This window comes from Eptatretus burgeri, chromosome 1, assembly GCF_056783735.1.
Source record: "Eptatretus burgeri isolate ZD-2024b chromosome 1, Ebu_testis_v1, whole genome shotgun sequence".
Classification (NCBI taxonomy): Eukaryota; Metazoa; Chordata; class Myxini; order Myxiniformes; family Myxinidae; genus Eptatretus; species Eptatretus burgeri.
Genome location: NC_140961.1, coordinates 106,131,855 through 106,152,870, shown reverse-complemented (window position 1 = coordinate 106,152,870; position 21,016 = coordinate 106,131,855). Strand labels below are relative to the sequence as shown.

Below are 21,016 nucleotides of genomic sequence, written 5' to 3'. Positions count from 1 at the left end.
GTTACGATAGTTTCTTTGGATGTTTTACACCGTATTCAACAGCTCATTTCATATTGGTGGCGTGTCTGGGTGCCCATGGTAGCGTTTGAGACCGGTCGCTTTAGATTGTTGGCCTTGACACATGGTGTCTGATGAGTACCACGAACAATTTGACATCGTCATAGTTTCTATATTGCCTCCATCAGCAGATTAACAACATGGCAGGATAAAAGTCGTAAATGCTGAGTTTAACAAATGTCCTGAACTCATGGACTTGGTTAAGTAAAGCACATCATCTGGGACCCGGGCGTCGGTTTGCCGCCGAACGCTGCTGATTGTAACGTCATCGATTCCCTCTTTGAAAATTCTATCTAGATTCGATTTTTTTAAATCCATTATTACCTGTGTAAATACATGGAACACATAATGTGAAGATTTCAGAAGTATGAACAAAACATGTTAAGAGAAATTTTTTTTTGTTAGAAATGTTAGAAGTTCCAGGCTTACGCCCATAATATTATGATTTTAACATTTTTCACCATAACTTGATCGGAATGAAATTGCCCTCTCCAGATAGCCACGAGCAAGACATGTTTACACTTTATTTACAATATACCCCTCCGAGTAAAAGGTCAATGTAAAATGACGACGGTCTGAAAATACATGCTTTTTGTCATCGTTCAATTTTGCAAACGCGGCATCTCAGACCGCTTGGCCATCCAAGCTGTTCTTCAATCATAATAGTGCACCTGCACTGATGTTATACATCTGATATTTGTTTCATGTCCTCAACCTACATTTTCAGATTATGACCTAATGAACAAAAAAACACCTTTTTGATCATAACTTGAATAATTTTCCTCCAATTTTCATGGTGAGTTTTATGGATAGATTTTAGATGTGGATACATGTTTTTTTTTTTTAGTCCTTTAAAACCTTTAAAAACACCTGTTTTAAAACCTTTTTTAGTCCTTTGAAACATTTAGTCCTTTAAAAAAGGACACGTGGACCTTTAGTCAGGTCAGGCCAGATTAGATCTGTGACTTGCTACAGGTATCATGTAAACCTGTATGAACCTGCTTCATGGTCGGGTTGTCGGCTACTAAACCATCTCCCCCACCAGGTTTTTTGGGGGAGGAGGGTGTTTGGATATGGACACCCAGCAGGATTAAAAACAAAACCTGTCAAGGAGCTCCTTGTGAGCCAACGGCCATCCATATCTAGTGCCCAGCTGTGTCTGCGGACGTCCACCTGCAGTTGGGTTACTTCTTATTAGGAGATTGGTGGCAGGATTTGCACTCTGGCCACCGTAAAACCCTTCATTCCACAAAACACAAAAATGCAAAGAAATCTGAAAACCCACTCTGTGGGAGTACCGCCGGTGCAGCTTCCCTTTGCAGGGCAGCTCACCAGATGACGGGATTGGGGCAAAGCCTTTGGGACCCCAATCTTTGATAGGAGGGAAACCACGGGGTAACATTCCCGTGTCACATTGCGGGAGACTGTGTTGGAGTGGTGCTGAGGTGTCGTCCACCAGACGGCGGTCTCCTTGGGTTAACCTGAGGCAGTCCCTTCAGGTGGGTGCCTGGAATGTCCTATCCCTAAGAGAGGATGATCACCTGTCTCTGTTATCATCTGAGCTCAAGCATTTGGACATCGGTATTGCAGCACTCTGAGTTTCGGAGACCAGATTGTGGCGAGATCATGGTGGGTGGTTACGCCTACTATTGGTCTGGTCGCTCTGATTGTTACCATTCCAAAGGAGTTGCTGCAGCAGTGTCCAATAAGCTGACTCAAATGATAATTGAGGTAACACCGGTCAACGAGTGTATTATGAGACTAAGGATTCGTCACTCCTTGGGTGTCATTTCCCTGCTCTCTGTTTATGCTCCGTCTGAGGCGAGTAATCTCACTCTGAAGGATACATTCTACGCCACGCTCGAGTCTGTGGTTGATCATTGCCCCAAACAAGATAAACTTCTAGTCCTGGGGGATTTCAATGCATCGACTGGAACTGAAAGGGATGGTTATGAGACATGTGTTGGTCCCCATGGGTCAGGAACTATGAACCAGAATAGCACTAAGTTCCATGACTTTGCAAGAAGTCATGGACTTAGGGTGGCCGGTTTGAGCGCCCACAAGCTCATCGCTGGAATTGGCATTCCAACGTTGGCGGTGTGGCAAAGGATATTGACCATGTCCTCGATGATGGTTGCTGGAGGATGATCCAGAACTGCAGGGCTACCGGAGTGCTCAGTTCTTCAATACTAACTACCGGCTTGTAGCAACTCTGAAGTAGCACCTTAAATCCAGGAGAATGGTACCATCCCAGCCGAGGCTGATTGTTGGCAAGCTCAAGGATGAGAGGATAACTGCGGAGCTTACGAACAAGCTGAGTGGAGATTTGGGGGGTCTGGGTGCTTTGCGAGGTCCTGAAGAGTTGTGGAGTGCCTTCAAGACCACCGTCCTTGATGTTGCCGGTGGATGTCTTGGAACTCACCGTAGGGAAAAGAAGAATTTTGTCTCGAGGAACACTCGATACCATTGACCAGAGTCGCAGGGCCAGGCTGAATGGCAGAGCTGAGCTGTTCAGGGAGCTGAGGCGTAAAACTGTACATCTGCTAAGGGTGGACAAGGAGGCCTATGTGCGAGGAATCTGTGAGGGAGTAGAGCATCACCTGTGATCAAGTGATTCTCGTCCTGCTTACAGGGGAATTCACGCATTGCGTTCATCCAAGTCCATCCCTCGGAGCACTGCAGCTAGAGCAGAGGGTGGTAGGCTCTTGACAGAGGAGTCTGAAGTGAAGGCCTGCTTGGCCGGTTACTATGATCGGTTGTACCAGGCTGATCCACCAGCTGTCGAGTTGGGCATCAGGGGTGTTACAATCCCTGTTGCTGACCTTCCAATCATTAGTGGTCCACCTTCGCTTGTGGAAACACAGGCTGTGGTGAACCGGTTGAAATGGGGTAAAGCTCCAGGAATCTGTGGCATCCATGCTGAACTTCTCAAGGCTGGTGGAAATGCTGCACTCGTGTCGTTGCATGCAGTTTTGTGCTCTGCCTGGAACACAGGCATCATCCTAACTGACTGGAAGAGGGGCCTTGTTGTTCCTCTCTGGAAAGGGAAGGGTGATCGCCATGACTGCAACAACTACTGAGGGATGATGCTGTTCTCAGTGCCGGGCAAGGTCTTTGCTCGGATAATTCTTGATAGGGTTCGCCACCATCTGCTTGAGCACCAGCATTCAGAGCAGTGAGGCTTTACACCAAAGAGGTCAACGATTGACCGTATCCTTGCTCTTCTGGTCCTCACCGAACACAGACGAGAGTATTGGCAGGGGCTGCTTGCAGCCTATATTGATCTCTGTAAAGCGTTTGATTCAGTGAATCGGGATCCATCTGTAGGATTCTTGGTCTTTGTGGGGTGCCACCAAAACTGATCGATCTGATGTCTGAACTCTACTCTGGTACGAGAATGCTGTGAGATGTGGTGGTACCATCTCTGACTTATTTTCAGTTGTTACTGGTAGTTCGTCAGGGATGTATACCGGCCCCCACACTTTTCAGCACTTGTATGGACTGGATTCTCGGGAGTATGTTGGAGACATCAAGCTGCGGTGCATCGTTTAGGAATGTCAAGATCTCAGATCTTGATTTCGCAGATGATGCAGTCATCTTTGCAGAGACTTTAGATATCCTTTTGGGGGCCGTCGAGGTGCTGAATGAGGAGTCAGAGCCACTGGGATTACGGGTTTCCTGGGTTAAAACTAAGATCCAGGCTTTCAATGACATCTTGGATGCTGCTGTCCTGTCTGTGCCTGTTTGTGGTGAGCATGTTGAGGTCGTGGAGAGATTCACTTACCTTGGCAGTGATATTCATGTCTCTGCTGGCTGTGAGTCAGAGGTCAATAGACATCTGGGTCGGGCCTGGGGAGTCATGGATTCAGTGAATAATGGGGTGTGGCGCTACCGGTACCTGTGCGGGAGGACGAAAGTCCAAGTCTTCAGTGCCTTGGTGCTTCCAGTCTTGCTCTATGGATGCGACACTTGGACTCTGACCAAGTGTCTGAGATGGAGACTTGATTCCTTTGGTACCAGGTCTCTTCGGAGAATCCTTTTCTATTGCTGGTCGGACTTTGTGTCCAACAAGCGGTTGCTGAGAGAGACTCAAATGAGATTTGTTACCTGCATAGTCCGTGAGCATCAGCTGCAGCTGTATGGACATGTCGTTTCCTTTTCCTGGCGCTGATCCTGCTTACCTGATTCTCTCAGCCAGGGAGTCTCCTGAGTGGAGGAGGCCAATGGGCTGACCACGTTCCTCATGGTTGCAGCAGGTTGAGCGGAATCTCAAGGAGATTGGGATGGGCCAGGCATTTGCCTGGGGGTTGGCCAGACAGAAGCCCCTGGAGTACCGCTGGAAAGTGGACGCAGTGACTCGCTGCTCTGGCACATGCTCCCATACTTGACCTGAACTTGAACTGAACTTGAACTTGACTTGACCTGAACCTACTTTTTTCAGATTATGACCTAATTAACCAAAAACACCTATTTGATCATAACTTGAATAATTTTCCTCCAATTTTCATGATGAGTTTTATTGATAGATTTTAGATGTGGGCACATGGTTTTTTTTAAGTTTACACTCTGTCCCTAAATGTTGAATTTAGGGTCATATTGCAGTCTGAAAAGAAGATGGCCATCATTGGATCGTGGGTGCCAGAGGAGGCTTTCCCTTGGTGATCGCTTTGCGATCGCAGTCCTTTTTTTTCTTTTTTTTAATGAGGCTACATTTTATCTTTGTGAATCTACATTGGCAATGTGTAATGCTTAATTGTACTGTATTAGAAGGGTTTATCTGCTGAATTGTGACAATAAAAATGACAGCACGGGGTAGAATACTTCATGAGTATGCTCTGTTCTGGAGGCCATTTGGGAGATTGCGTCGCATTCACTCGACATTTGCGACAGAGTCTATTGACTCTCGAACAAACATTTCTTCAAAAGCTCATGACATTTCTTTAAGTACATTTGACACTTGGTCCTTTCGGAGATAACATGAGACTTATTTGGATTCATTTGCAAAGTATGGTCTGCAGATGAAAGAATCTTCTGGTTACATGCTGTATTATCAGAAATATTTTGACAGATTATACATTTGCAACCATTTATTAGATTTCTAATAATGTGAGGTATGCCTTTGGTAGCATGAAGCCTGTCATTAACACTTTGTACTAAATTTTAGTCGTGTCAGTATAATCCAGTCACCATTCCACTCTGTCAGGCTCTTCTGGTTTTTTTCTGTCAATAATTTTCATTTCGACATTGGTATCATCTTGCATTTCCTAAAGACTTCACTCGTAATTGACCGAGGAAGGCAAAATGTGACGGAAACTTCTTGAACCTCTGGCACCCAATAACTTCCATATTCAAGGTCAGATCGCTCTTTACCTTAAGCCATCTTTATTTCAATGCGGTTTCACTTTCTCCTGCACACCTTTTATACAGCACCTGCTGCTTTGCCATGCAGGGAGAATATGTGAAAGTGGGTTAGGAGGGTTCATTTCAATTTTGGGTGTGCTGTCCCAAAGCTAAAGGCACTCGTAACCTATGTTTGCAGTGACCCCTTTTCAGAAATTGCATAAAATGACATCGGTTTGAATGTGACCGATCCCCTCTGGTCTCAGGAGAGAAGAAAGGTTGAGCTGAGTTAACACTGGAATGGAACATCCCCATGGAAGGACGGGTATTGTCGGTTCAGGGACAGACAGTAGGATGGTTTAGTTCACCTCATGCTTGCTTATATAATACGCTGTCTGGTTGTGGATTTAAGAAGAGTGGAATCTGCCTCGAAGTGTATCCTGAAGATAACTATTTTGATGGATTGATTTTTTTTCTTGTAAATCCTCATATAACACAGAGTCATTGCCGAATACTCCTTCAGCATTGTTCCGGTTCAAATCTGCCAGTTTGATAATACTACCTTTCTTCCTCTTCTCCTCCAACTCTTAACCCCATTCTTCTTCACCAGTTTGTGATGAGCACAAGTATTTTGAAGATGGAAAGTTTCTCTATCGCTTCCGTCAGGATGACGGGACGTTCCAACTTGATAGCCGTGTGAACACTTTCACGAGAGGACAGCGCCTCTTTGACAAGTAAATCCTTCTCTTTGAAACCACATTCTTAAAGGATCAACCTGTTAACATTTACCTCTTGTGTTCATTTTCTAAAAATGCATCCATGAATCATGAGTGGTTTTGATGATTTATGTGAATAATATAAATGAGGATTTCAGAAAGTATAATTTTACTAAAATGGATAGTGAGAAGCTACTGTTGTCAAATTCTAAGCATACATATGAACAATTTGTACTTGCTGATGCGTGTATTTATATCCATAACATGTGCAAGTTGTATTCGACATTATGTTCCAATTGCTCATCCATTTTGATTATAGATTTGCATTTTGATTTGACTTCCATTTCCTGAAACCTTCAGTCAAAATTTATATAGATAGGCCATCAGCCGTGAGCTGTATCGTGCAGTTTCGTTCCACTCATCGGGGGGGGGGGGGGGCAAGACAAAACCTTGATAATATGATAGTATATATCCAAATCCATACGTATCCAAAAGTTCTCCACTCAAATAGTTGCAGTTATTGTGTATTTTCATCTTGAAAATCAATGCATTCCCTGCGCTCTCTCATTTGAATTTTCTCCACTTGGATCACGTACTTTCTTTCTCAATGTGACGCCTCGACAGCCAATAGATCGGCTGACATTGTATGCAAATTTCGTCAGACTGTCATGTGACCAGCTAAGTTGTCCAAGATGGCAGCAGCTTTCTGAAGGGAGGAAATCACCAGCAGCTGATCAGCGATTTATCGGTAATTTTTGACGAATATGGCCAGTGAGGACGCTCCCCAGTGTATTATTCACCAGGACAATGGAGCGAACGAAGAAGTCAAACGTTTTACGTCTGTAAGATGGGATAAATGGAGAGAAAGTGTCAACAAATGGGTCGTCTTAGATGGTCACAAACGACGTTTAGCCGAGAGTGCCGGCGCGGGAGGACTAACTTCGATAATGGGCCTATTGTACCCAGAGTGCCGGCACGGGAGGACTAACCATTGTGCAACGCCAGCGCATCGACCCATCGAATGAACGCCATTGACCCTGCCTCAGACAGCTTTATATATAGTCGGTCAGCCACGGCCGGACATTACATACATACGGCCAGCGGAGCAGGCAACTGGGCAGTCGAACCGGCGCTGATCGTCACTTGAGGTGCACCCAGTCAGCGCGAGGATTGACTTTGCCGCATCGCTAGTCGTGTGGCGTCTTTGTCTGGGAAGAGCAACCCTCGCCTCACCATCGTCAGGCTGGCCTCGGGCCAGCCCTGCAGGGTTGAGTCGATGTAACTGGGCGCCGGGCGGTATCGTGTGTGTTGATTCACCCCCCCCCCCCCGATGAGAGTTGATTCAATTATATTTATATATTTTACACCCATGTAGTTCGGCTCTAGTGTTGAGGACATTCCAGAGCTCACGGGGTGGGGACACAGCCTCCTTACCCGTCACCGCATCAGCCCCTAGACGGCCCCGACTACTACAATAGGGAAAGCGGGGTAACCTAATTTTGGCTTTTCGTGGGAGTTGCAGGTCAGTTGCTCGCCAAAGGATGCGTACTGCAGTTCCGTTGCATTGTGAATCGGAAGTAAATAGAAATTTATTTGCAAGATCAAACCAGATATATACATAATTACAGTCATCACAAGGTGGGAGGCTAGGAATTCTCTTAGCTGACAAGATGTGATAGTATCTATTTTCCTATCTCAGCATCACTTGGATGACAAAGGTCAATTTGCATCAGGGTTTATCCAAGCAACCTCTTCTTCGTCATCATCAGAAACATCAGTATCATCACTGTTTTCGGTGTTGGGATTTTCAAATATCTGTACATGGTACATTGTTTTTTCGACAAGAGCACCTCAACCCTGCACACTTAGAAACATTACAAGAACAATAGCTTACTTGTAAGAGAATATCTGGACCTGGATTCAGTCATATCCATGTGATGCCTAGTTTACCATTAACCATTTGCCAGCCATGTCCTACAGGAGAAGGGGCGTTTATCCACTGGCAAATAGATCGTTGATGGATTGCCGCCTGGTAATTTGCTCGTAGCGCATGCATGCAGTTTTTTGGCGATGGTTCATACATGCAATCATCAACAATCGCAGAATAATCATGCTTGGTTTGTGAACAACGTTTCTCAGCCCCACGTATTCTTTTTGCACCGATGAAGCGACGGTAGCAAGTGTCGTGATAGCCCAGATGACTAGGGATTTCTTCACACTCAATATACACTCGTGCACCTTCGGCTAAACGTCGTTCGTGACCATCTCAGATGAGCCATTTGTTGACACTTTCTCTCCATTTATCCCATCTTACAGGCATAAAACGTTTGACTTCTTCGTTCGCTACATTTCCCTGGTGAATAATACATTGGGGAGCGTACTCACTCGCCATATTCATCAAAAATTACCAATAAATCGCCGATTAGTTGCCGGTGATTTCCTCCCTGCAGGAAGCTGCCATCTTGGACAACTTTGCTGGTCACATGACAGTCTGACGTAATTTGCATACGATGTCAGCCGATCTATTGGCTGTCGAGGCGTCACATGGCCTACACGTGATCTGAGTGGAGAAAATTCAAATGAGAGAGCGTGGGGAATGCATCGATTTTCAAGATGAAAATACACAATAACTGCAGCTATTTGAGTGGAGAACTTTTGCATACGTATGTATTTGGATATATACTATCATATTATCAAGGTTTTGTCTACCCCCCCGCCCCCCCCCCGATGAGTGGAACGAAACTTGATTTTCAGGCACTTCCTGAGCCATGGCTGATGGCCTAAGACTTAATTGCAACTTGTTTTGTGAAAGAGATTTGATGTCCATTAGGTTTCTGTGAGCATTTCATTTGGTTTGGAATTTGTACACAAGTATTTACTTATAAAATCCATCCAAAATAAATGTTAAAGGATTCATTGCCCACGTGTGATTGGAAGCCATGAACTAAATCAAATATGTATTTTGCTCTCACAGCTGAACAACGTATCTCAGCATATTTTTACTTTCTCTTGTCGATTGTTTATTTGTCATTTCCTCATCAACCATAATATGATAACATATGTGCAAATTAAATATGTTCTCGTTAATTTGAACTATATTGCCGTCAGAATGACTAATTTGTTGCATGAAAAAAAAAATCCCTGTGTACCATCATATTATCTCTGCCACCGAAGGTGGATGGAGGTTATGTTATCAGCCCTGTTTGTCTGTCTGTGAGCTGATTATCTCAAAAAGTTAGACGTATTCAGACCAAAGTTGGCCACGTACAGTTTGGGTGTGTGAAAAGGATAAATTGATTCAATTTTGGTGAAGATCTGGATCTAGATTCGGAAGTAAGAGTTTTTTCAAAGTGATTCTTTGCCATTGAGAGATAAGGCTAAAAACAATACGTAGCATGATGTTTCAAAACGTTGTTGACTGATTTGGATGAAAATTGGTAGATATGTTGGGTGTGTGACAAGCACAAATTGATTCAATTTTGGTGAAGATCCGGATCCAGCCTATCCATGGGATTCAAAATTTAAACTGTTCAGCCTCATGAAGCTATGCACTCTGCCGAGTGGCGTTCTCGTTGCATTGGCAAATACGGTGGAATTTTTGACCTTCCTCCCTCAACCGTCCCCTCCCAACATTTGAAACAACTTTTTTATTATTAATTAACCCCCCACCCCCATCTCAGCAACCACTCTCACCCAATCCCTCTAAAAAAAACCCCATGAGTAACTCTCTCCCAAACCTGCACTTCCATGCACTACTTTCTCTCTGCTGTCATTATACTTTCACTTCCTTTTTTCTCTCAATTTTATACATATTTATCTCCCCACCCCATCCCAATCACCATCCCGCTTCTCTTTCACAAACCCACACTAGGCATATGTAATAAATTTGTCACATGACATCTTCCTTTAATTAACATCACTGAACAAGAACTTTTTCTATTTGATTGTGGTAGAGAACATTGATTGATTATACAAAGGAAAAAACAAACCCCAAAGCGATCAAGTAAGATGTACTTTAACACTGGTTATGTGTTGATTGTTCCCATTGTTCTTTTCATTTGGCTTTTACGATAACTCAATTTGACCATATATTAATTTTTGGCACAAACTCGCTTCATTTCGTCATTTACAAATGGCTTTATCATAAAAAACTGGATATTCACACCTACAGAGAACATCAGTAACAGTTGACATTGGTGTTTTGATTTGATTTAAAGGACGGGGTGGGGGAGGAGGGAAGAGATTAAATTTTGCGGATTTTTATTTTTATTTTTTCTCTTCTTTACTTTAACACAGATAACCTTGGCAGAGGCTCATCAGCATATGCAACCAAAACAACATGGCTTTTCTGCCATTATAACTAAATATTAAGCTGAACTCTGAAAACATGCTCTGCTTCTTTTCTCTCGAGAAATGGACTTTATCCTGGACTACACAGCAGCATGAGGACGTTTTCTGAAGCTCTGAGTAAATCAGTAATGGGTGTACCATGGAACCATTTTAGGCAAAATTTATTGGGAGAGTACAGACTTGCTTTCTTACGTGTGTTCTTCAAAGACTGGCTGTGGGATGCCATCCAAGAACCGCACACGAAAGTATGATGAGACTTTGCATGTTACATAACAATTGGAACTGGGTTTCCCACTGCAAATGGCTTCTCATCATTTGAAATCCAAATTCTTTCCTCACCACACTCAAGTGATGTTGTGAACAATTCATATATTATTGCACATACCATCGTTATTTTGATGACTGCAATTTATGGTGACAGGGAGTGATGGAATCAAAAATTCAATTGGTCAGTTTGTGAGTGTTTTGGAGTGTAGACTGAGTGCTCTCTACTATCGATCCTAAATAACCTGCTTTAGAAAAATCTCAAATGCTTGGCCTGTTTGATATGTTCTCATTTGTGCACAGAGCTTACACTGCTAGGTTCCGAGGTTCAAATCCCACATGCATTGTCTCCTACTGTCCCAACTAATATATATCCATATACCGAAACCTATATGTGTAAAATACAAAAGTGTGTGTGTGTGTGTGTGTGTGTGTGTGTGTGTGTGTGTGTGTGTGTGTGTGTGTGTGTGTGTGTGTGTGTGTTCTTGCACGGCCACATCTTTGAAGTTACAAACTCAGGGTGCAAATACAACTTTTTGTGGGGGGTAACATAGGCTACGTGGTTGTGGAGGGGGCATAAATTCTCAACGTAAATGTGTACTGTGTCACAACACTTGGTAGTGGTGGCAGAGAGGGTATTGCAATTTCCTGTTTTACCTGGGAAACTCTGAGGTTAAAGCACTCTTCACACGGGTAAATTTGTTGTCCTTCCCTTCTCGTCCCTCCTCCCCCCTCATGGCAAGCCCTCAGTCAATATTTGCTTTTACTGTTCAAACGCCATTGCATTGGTAAATTAATTCGCACCATTACATACCAAGACAGCATGCAGTTTCGCCCAAGGGGAGGAGGGCAGGAGAGCTGGTGAGGCTGGGGGTGGGTGGGCAGGTGTGTATGTATGTATGTGTGTATATATGTATATGTGTGTATATATATATATATATATATATATATATATATATATATATATATATATATATATATATAATATATAGTTGTGACTCACTAATTTTCTCAACTCTGGAAGCCAATGAGTTGCATCTTTCCGGAGAGCCAATCGACACACAGGATGTTAAAAAGGCCGAGGACTCACGACATTTTGGAAGCTTGAGAGCCTTTACGTACAAGCCTTTCTCATCCCTATTCGCGAGTCACTCAACACGTCATTATTTAATTGTGACTTTTGGTAAGACTTTGGAGTGAAGTGGATTTTGTTTGTTTGGTTATACAACCACGACTGTAACGAACGAGTATTCCTTTTCTGTTACCATTTTCGATGCCATTCTAAAGCCTCAGCACCATTAAATCTTTCTTTCTTCACCAACTGCTGGAGAGACGACGACGACGATGACGGAGTAATGATCAGCTGGATTTCATTAACAATACGTTATTGCATTGTTAATGTGAGTGAGATTTATTTTGTTCTGGTTTAAGCATATTCATCTTAACCAGCATACGAAAAGGGAATAATCACTATATATATTTTCATATATTATTCATATATTGCCTTTTTCATATATTATTCATTCATTCATATATATATATATATATATATATATATATATATATATATATATATATATATATATATTTACATATATTGTTACGGTTGTGGGGGTAGATGGAGGAATTTTCGATCAAAGTTAGAATTGTAGGGAGTTGCTTCTTCTGTGGATGTGTAGGAGACATCTCCATGTGAATTAACTAGGGAAAACTGAGCTTAAGTGTTACTTATTGCCACACGAGGAGTGATGCTGTGTTAATTGGATGGGTATTAAGACCAATTTCCCCCAGTATGTAATTGCCCCCTGTGACCTAAGTTTTTTTTTTTTTGTACTTTTAAGCCAGCCATGAAAGAATTACGGTTTTATAACAACAACAACCCAAACGTGCCAACCAGGCAGAAGCCCCGCCTTCCCAGTTTTCGTGCCAATAAGCCGTACCCGGAGGTACATGATTGATGGGCGTGATGTCACAGAGCGGGAAGAAGAAGGGTGAGGTTCGAAGAGCAGAAAGTAGAGCAAGGGGTTCGCGCTCCGTCGTCCCGAGCAAGCATATATATATATATATATATATATATATATATATATATATATATATATATATATATATATATATATATATATATATATATATATATATATATATATAACAAGTAAATCCAACACGGGTGGAGGCCATTCAGCCCATCATTCCTGCATGAGCACCACACCACACCATCATGCCTGCGTGAGCACCATATACACAAGACCAAAGAAGAAAATGCAAAAAAAATGTTTTTAATGAATGAAATAAATAAATAAATGGTTTGTTTTTTGTAGTTTTTGTGGGGTCCCCCCCTTTCTTCCCCTCAGGGAAGGGGGCATGGGCTTGGTTAAAAACACACATCAACCACACAACTCCCCCTTTACAAGACCCCCACCAACAGCACTCTGTACACATGTACACAATCACCCGTCAATGCTCAAACTACCAAACAGTCTTATCAGTATCCCCTATACCCCTCTATCTCCATAACTTCCAGGTACCTATCTAATTCTAATTTAAACTTATCTACTTTTTCTGCTGCCACTACCTTTCCAGGAAGACCATTCCATGCATTAACTACTCTCTGAGTGAAAGTCCACTGCCTTGCGACTGTCTGTCTTGACTATCCTCTCCTTCACTCTCACGCTATGGCCCCTGGTCCTGTCACTGTTTTCTCTGTTGAATGATTCATCTGCACTTATTTTATCGATACCTTTCACAATTGTAAACATCTCTATCATATCTCCTCGTAACCGCCTCCTTTCTCGTGTCCAAAGCCCTGTCTCCTTCAGCCGCTCCTGATGGCTGAGTCTAGCTTGGCCCGGAATCAATTGAGTAGCCCTGCGCTGAACCCTCTCTTTGGCATCTATGTCCTTCCTGAGTTGTGGTGACCAAAACTGCACACAATATTCTAGATGTGGCCTCACTAAATTCCTGCACAATGTTAACACCACCTCTTTTGATTTATAATTGATCCCCCTCCATTTACAGCCTAAAACCCTATTTGCTCTAACCATAGCTGCCTGACACTGTGCTGCCTGCTTACCTCCTGTATATATTACCACCCCCAGATCCTTCTCCTGTGTAACACGCTCCAAAATTACCCCTTGCATCCTGTAATCTCTATTTTCATTGTTCTTTCCAATCCCCAGCACCTTACACTTGCTCAGGTTAAATTTCATCTGTCAATGTTTTGCCCAATCAAGCAAGTATCAATACTTTTCTGAATCTGATCACCACCCCCTCTGCTATCCACCTTACCTCCAAGCTTTGTGTCATCTGCAAATTTGAAAAATTCACTCTTCACCCCATTATCCAAATCGTTGATGTAAATAATGAATAGTAATGGTCCGTGTACTGATCCCTGAGGTACCCCGCGACTTACATCCTCCCAGCAAGACATCCTACCACTCACAGCCACTCTTTGCTTCCTACCACTGAGCCAGTTTGCAATCCAATTGGCTACCTGACCAGCCACTCCACAATCCTTCACTTTGGCTAACAACCTCCAATGTAGTACCTTACCAAATGCCTTCTTAAAGTATAATAAATATACTATATCCACTGCCTGTCCCTCATGCACCCAAATGAGACACTGCTTCATAGAACTCTAAAAGATTTGTTGAACAGGAACTACCTTTGGTAAACCCATGCTGACTACCTTTAATTAGTTTGTATTTATTTAAATGGTTCCTCATCTGCTCCTTAATTCATGTCTCCAACACCTTCCCCTCAACTGAAGTCAAACTAACAGGTCTATCGTTTCCCAATTCTTCTCTGGATCCTTTCTTAAATAGCGGTGTTACATTTGCTAGTCTCCAATCTTCTGGTACCTGTCCTGACTCCAATGAGCGATTGAAAATATCCGTCAACATCTCGCTTACCTGCTCAGCCACCTCCATCAATACTCTCGGGTGCATAAGATCTGGACCCGGAGCCTTATCTACCCTTATATTACCTCGCTGTTCCTCTACTTCCTCCACTCTCATCTGGATCTTCTATAAAAGCTCTTACTCACCTACTCGATAGATACTCTCAGCTGTTAGAAATTCTCTTGACTGTTATTGTGTAAAAGTTGAAGAAAAATGCCTGTTTCATAAGCCTGCAATCTCACTTTCATCAATAACTACTCTCCTGGTGCTATTCCTCAATGGGCCCACACTGGTCCTATCCTGTTCTTTTTTCCCCTGATATACTTAAAGAAAGCCTTGCTATTATTTTTTTTATATTCTTAGCCATGTCCTTCTCATACTCTCTTTTGGCTTGCTGAGTTATTTTCTTAACCTGCCTCTATTTACTCCAACAGTGAAAAAAAATCTAACTCCAGTCCTGTTATTTTAAACCTAATAAATGCCTTCTGTTTCTCCTTAATAGCGTTCCTTATCTCACTGCTCAACCACCCTGGCCTCTTTCTTCTTATAGTTTTACACCTCATTGGAGTACACTTACCCTGCACTCCACAAATTTGGTCCTTAAAGGTTTCCCATTTTTCTGATGCTGATTGTCCTGTTGTTAGTCTCCCAATCTACATCACCCAATTCTCTCCTCCTACCCTCAAACTTTGCCTTCCTCTAATCTAATAGCCTGACCCTACTGCCCTGAACTCTAACCCTTAACAGAATCTTTGCACACACAATGTTATGGTAACTTGCTCCTAAATGCTCCCTGACCTCCACCTCCTCCACCATATTGGGATTGTTACTTAAAAGGAGGTCTAACACTGCACTCCCCCTCATGGGCTTATCTACAAACTGGGTTAAAAAGAAATCCTGGACTAAAACTAGGAAATCCTCATCTGCTCTGCCCTTTCCCTGTTCCTGGACCCAATTTATCCCTGGGAAGTTAAAATCCCCATTATCAATACTCTTCCCTTACCACATGCCCTTTTGGATTCTTGATGTATTCTCGTTCCTCCTCTTCCTTCACACCTGGAGCCTCATAAAAGCATCCTACCAGTATCTTACTGTTTATACTATCTCTAATCTCTACCCATACAGAATCCTCAACATTTATTCCTTCCTTAATGTCACCCCTTTATCTTGATTCAAAGCTGTCCTTCACCCAGATTGCTACTCCTCCTCCTATTCTCTTGTGTATATATATATATATATATATATATATATATATATATATATATATATATATATATATATATATATATATATATATATATATATATATATATATACTAGCAAAGTACCCCTCTTCGACAGGTAATTCATAAATGAAAGCATATGCCGGTTACTCACAGTTTCTGTGGAGTCAATTTTGTTACGTACAGGTCTCTTCGGTCGTCTACTGTAGCACATTTTAAAAAACAACGTTCCTCGTTTTCTTGTTTGGGGCATGGACATGCAGCTTTGATCTTGATCCAACTCTTGATGCCGCAACATACAACATTCCCTGTGAGAAAACAGGCGAATGCAGATCTAGTCCGATTATGCTGAACGTCTGTCCCTGTGCTTTGTTCATTGTCATGGCAAAGTAAGGGAAATTGTAATCTACGGAACTTAAATGGCAGGTCACTGTCGGATGGTATCAGTGGTATCCTTGGAATTAATGCACGTTTTCCTGCTGCCGGTCCATTAATCTGGATTACTTCAATCACATTTGGGCTCATTCGGTAGACTGTACAGTGGGTGCCATTCATGATATTTGGTGGATCCAATGAACGTAGAACAATAACTGGGCAGCCCACTTTCAGCTTAAGTTTGTGTGATGGTATCCTTGATATTTCAATGGAATTCAGAAATTCAACGGGAAAGTGCACCGCTTCCTCAGGAGTGAGTGTGGTGTTGATTGCATTATATATCTTGACTTCTCCTGGGAAGCGGTCAATGATGGCAGAGTTGACAGCATCCAGTTTCATTTTGAGGGGTGAGTATCGCTCGTTCTAACAAACAGTTGTTGTCGTTTGGAGCATGTCCTGTTAATCCGACATAGATTTCCTCGATTAATTTGGATGGAGTTTCGTGCTGGTGGATCCCTTCTAGTAAAGTGATGGTTTTCGGTTTATTTTCAACAGGGTAGTCACTGTCTCCAATGTTCATGAGGAGGTCGGCGTAATTGGCAGCGGTGGGGTTGTTTGTAAGCTGTGCTCATATGTTGTCATGCTCATATGTTACGTTGTAACGTTACGCCATAACGGCGATCGCTTCAGCATCGCATCGACTATGTTTGCACGTGTTCCTTGCTCCACAACAGGTAGTATTTGGCGGAAGTCTCCACAGAACATTACCGGGATGCCATCAAATGGATTTGAATTTCCACAAATATCCTGTCGGTTCCTATCGATCGCTTCATACACAGCCCTGTGTGTCATCGGAGCCTCGTCCACAAAAATTGCTTTGGCTTCGTTCATCACTCTCGCAATTGCTGTCCCTTTTTTCATAGAGCAGGTTGGTGTATCTTGTTTGTGAGCATTCCGGGGTACTTTGAAAGCGGAATGTAGAGTACGTCCCCCTGTTAGTAAAGTTGCGGCTATACCACTCGATGCTGTAGCAATAGCGATATGGCCATTCAATCTGATCTTTGCGAGAATTAAATTCAAGAGGAACATTTTACCTGTCCCTCCAGGAGCGTCAACAAAGGTGATACCTCAGCGCTGTGTGTTTACTTTGTCGAGAAATAGTGCATATATTTCTCTCTGATTTTCCGTCAGCTGATGCTCGTGGTTGTTGATGTACTGGTTGTTCGCATGCGTCAAAATTCGCGTACCGAACGTACTCCTGTGCGTGGTTTGCGGCCGTTGTAGGTCAATGACAGGAAGGTTGTAGTTATCCAGAGTTTGACCTCCTTGTGCGAGGAAGTGGTCTTCTATTTCCATCAAGCAAAGATTGTACGTTTCCCCTGTGCAGTCGTGGTCAACATGAACGTTGTGGGGATGGAAAAAATCATCTGCTAACGCAGCTTTATGATCATTCCAGAGTGCGACTGGGTTACTTGATTCACAAAAAATCAACAGGACAATGAATAATTTACGAAGACTTTGCGGGTTCTGTCCAATAGTTGCCTCTCGCAAGGCATTATGTAGATGGTTGTCAACCTCTGCAAGTCCCTTCGCCAGACATGCATCTCAAAAAGTTGGTAGGATTACACCTTCATGATTCCTGAGATCTTTGAACGATGTCGGACCATGTTCCTGGTGAAGCAGCATGCGTAAAAAATAGCACTCTGATTGTTTTGGATTGACCGTGTAAACTCTACCAATATCAGGGCTTCTGAATACACCAGGGAATTGTGGTTCTGGAGTTCCCTTCTTGCGTCGATTCCACTTTTTGTTGCAAAAATCCCACGTGTAATACTCTGGAACTTCGTGATAAGTGAGTGTTTTCAGGAACTCATCCGTACGGCAAATGGTGAAGAATTCTGTCAGAGTTGTCTTTGGTGGTCCCGCTCTGGCGCGGGCATCAGCATTGCTATTGTCAAAGTCCACTCGCTGGCCATTCTCCAGGTGGATAGCCAGCTGCATCACTGGTGGATAGTGTTCATACATCGGGAAGCCCAAGATTCGGTGAGCAGCTTCCATGGCACCCACGAACCTGGCTTCTTGATATTGTTGTATTTCATCATTATTTTGTCCACCTTCAATAGTGAAGATCGCTTGGTCACTCCCCTTGTTTACATACTTCAGCACATATTTCATACTTTTGACTGAAGTACAAGTTTCAACTCATGTGGCACTTCATTTATTTTAAAAGCCAAGGGTTGTGAGGTACAACCCACCGATTGTCCATAGCGTGCTCTATACGCTGTCCATTTACAATCTTGGTGATTGCGATTACATTCCCTCCGTCCTCTGGGGTGCGCCTGCGGTACTTGGGATAGCTATCTTGCCCTTATTCCGTCGCTTTCATAAAATCCTTCGGGAACATTTTTGAGCAGGATCCGTCCTTCATACATGGACTGTTTTTGTTGAATGGGCCGCATGGTCCATGGATCATGTTGCATTTCACCAGTTCGTGCAGTTGAAGTTCCGAATCCGGATATTGTATTTCAACAGATATGACTTGATCAATATCGTCGGGTCTGATTTTGCTTCCTGGGGACAGCTAGAGTAGTATGTGCACATGAGGGAGCCCTCTTTTCTGGAATTCGATAGAATACGGCCATGCCAGCAAGTCACCAAAAGCTCCATTCTTCAACAGATCCATCAGTTTCTTCAATTTCAAATGAAAAGCACGACAGACGATATCTGGCCGGTCTGATGCTGTTTGTTTCGGTCAAAGATTTTCTGTAATTTCTGACCATTTCGGATTGGTAGTGGAGGTTATGAGCAGATCTGGTCTGCCATACTTATGTATGCATACAGATCACGTATGCGATGGCATCTTGGGTGTGCTCGTGCATATAGCGCAGACCGCCCGTGAATGTAGATGGTAACATGATCCTTTGCCCCACGTTCCGCGGATCACAGTCGTTATTAAATATAGCATCTCTGAAGTGTTGGTAGCTGTCCGCTCTTGGAGCTTTCTGTTCCCGTCTGAGAAAATATAATCGTTCTGTTTCTATCTTACAGTACATGTCAACTAAAAATTTCTGGAATAGTCTGCGGCACAGTAACAAATGATTAGTCTGTCGACACATGATATGGAATGTGTAAAACTGCATTTGCATTATTTTGCGTGCAGCGGCTGACTGCAAATATACGCTCCATCCGTCTGTGCCATAATGAAACAGGATTGGGTACTGCAGAGTGTCGTACGCACAGTGTAATTCTGATATATGCTGTAATGCTCAATCACACTGGTGTAACAATATCTCTGGTCACAGTTGGTTCGTTCGGCATTAGTATGCCTACCTCATCACCGGATGGTGCGTTGTAACGGTGAGGATGTTGTGTGGCCGGCTGCATGTTTTTGTGGATGACAACTCCAAGATCTTCTCTTCCATCTTGGTTCATGCTTTCAACACCCGTTTTCAGGTTTCTGACATATTTGTTGTTCTCATGCAATAACACTGTGAGCCTCGTTACGATGTGTGGTTTCATTCCAGTACCGATCGCCAAACGTGCTTCATGTTCGGCTCGTCTGCTGTCAATGAAATAAATTTGCAGAAACTGTCGAGGCATATTGTCTTGCGGATGGAGACTTCCAATTTTGTGACACACTTGACCTTGGACAGTAAAATTGGGATCCCATCCATGAATCTGTCGTCTGGTGCAGCCAAAGCTCGTCATTTGAAATGCGCTATTATAAAGACTACGTTCTGAAGGAAATGGTCGGAATCATTATTTGCTCCGTTGAGCAGTGACAACAGATATTGCGGTGGCGTTGGGAATAAATCCAATTGGATTTTTCCACTTGCACAGCAAAATCCTGGTGGCTCGCCAGCGAATTTTTTTGCCTCACAATAGTTACATGCTATTTCCATTTCTCCAATATCTGTTTCAAGGAAGAACACATTTTCATCATTCGAGTAGGCTCATGGGACCGCTGGCAACTGCAGTTGTCGTCTTGCGTTCCTTCGAGGGACCGCTGGCAACTGCAGCTGTCGTCTTTCATTCCTTTGTGCACGGACTTCTGGTAACCGGTGGGAAATTCTTCTTCGTTTCGGTGTTCTCGGCATGTTACCACCTGGAAACATATAAAAGTGATTAGTAATGTGCGTTTCAATCAACGGATTTTAGTTCTTGGAATATATAGCCACCCCCCCCCAGATTATTTTGGGTGCATGGCCTTTTCATTCACGTGTATGGCCTGAATGATGGAGAATTACCAGTGCTGCAGTGGGATTTCCCAGTGCTGCCGTGGAATTTCCCAGTGCTGCAGTGGAATTTCCAAGTAATGCAGTGGAATTTCCAAGTATATACTGCAGTGGGAATTCCAAGTACTGAAGTGGGGTTTCCAAGTGCATAAATATGACTTACCGGAATGTAGTAAGATCTTGCAAGCTCACAAACTGATTTTCAGGTTCAATCTCACTTGATGGTCAGCTAAAAAGGAGAGTGAATAACTTTACTTTTATTTTACTTTATTTGGAGCAGGAAGACTCCACCAAACAGGGTGGGTAGCTGTACAATTTTTGCTCAGTAGTGACTGATGACTGAGTTGTGAGTCAGTGGAGAAAGAAAAAAAAAAATCTTATCTTGACAATTTGAGGATGGTAGTATAATTTGAGTCAATTAGACAATTTGAAGTTGATTACAGGCTGAGAGTGATTGGATCAGAAAAGTATTCTGGTAAGCAAACCACCTGCATCTTTCATTTTACTTTTCAAATGCAAACCTGCAAAACTACTGAATACAACACTGTCTTTTTGCACTG

At 43.0% G+C, this 21,016-nt stretch overlaps 1 protein-coding gene across 8 annotated transcripts in view; it reads left to right on the top strand.

The window, feature by feature from the left end:
• Nucleotides 1–21,016, top strand: part of DEPTOR (DEP domain containing MTOR interacting protein) — a 114,799-nt gene that overhangs the window by 26,274 nt on the left and 67,509 nt on the right. For all 8 annotated transcript variants that reach the window (XM_085893926.1, XM_085893944.1, XM_085893966.1 and 5 more), the window contains one exon: nucleotides 6,008–6,131. In XM_085893926.1, coding sequence (XP_085750052.1) covers nucleotides 6,008–6,131 — 124 coding nt within the window. The remainder of the gene's footprint in view (nucleotides 1–6,007; nucleotides 6,132–21,016) is intronic.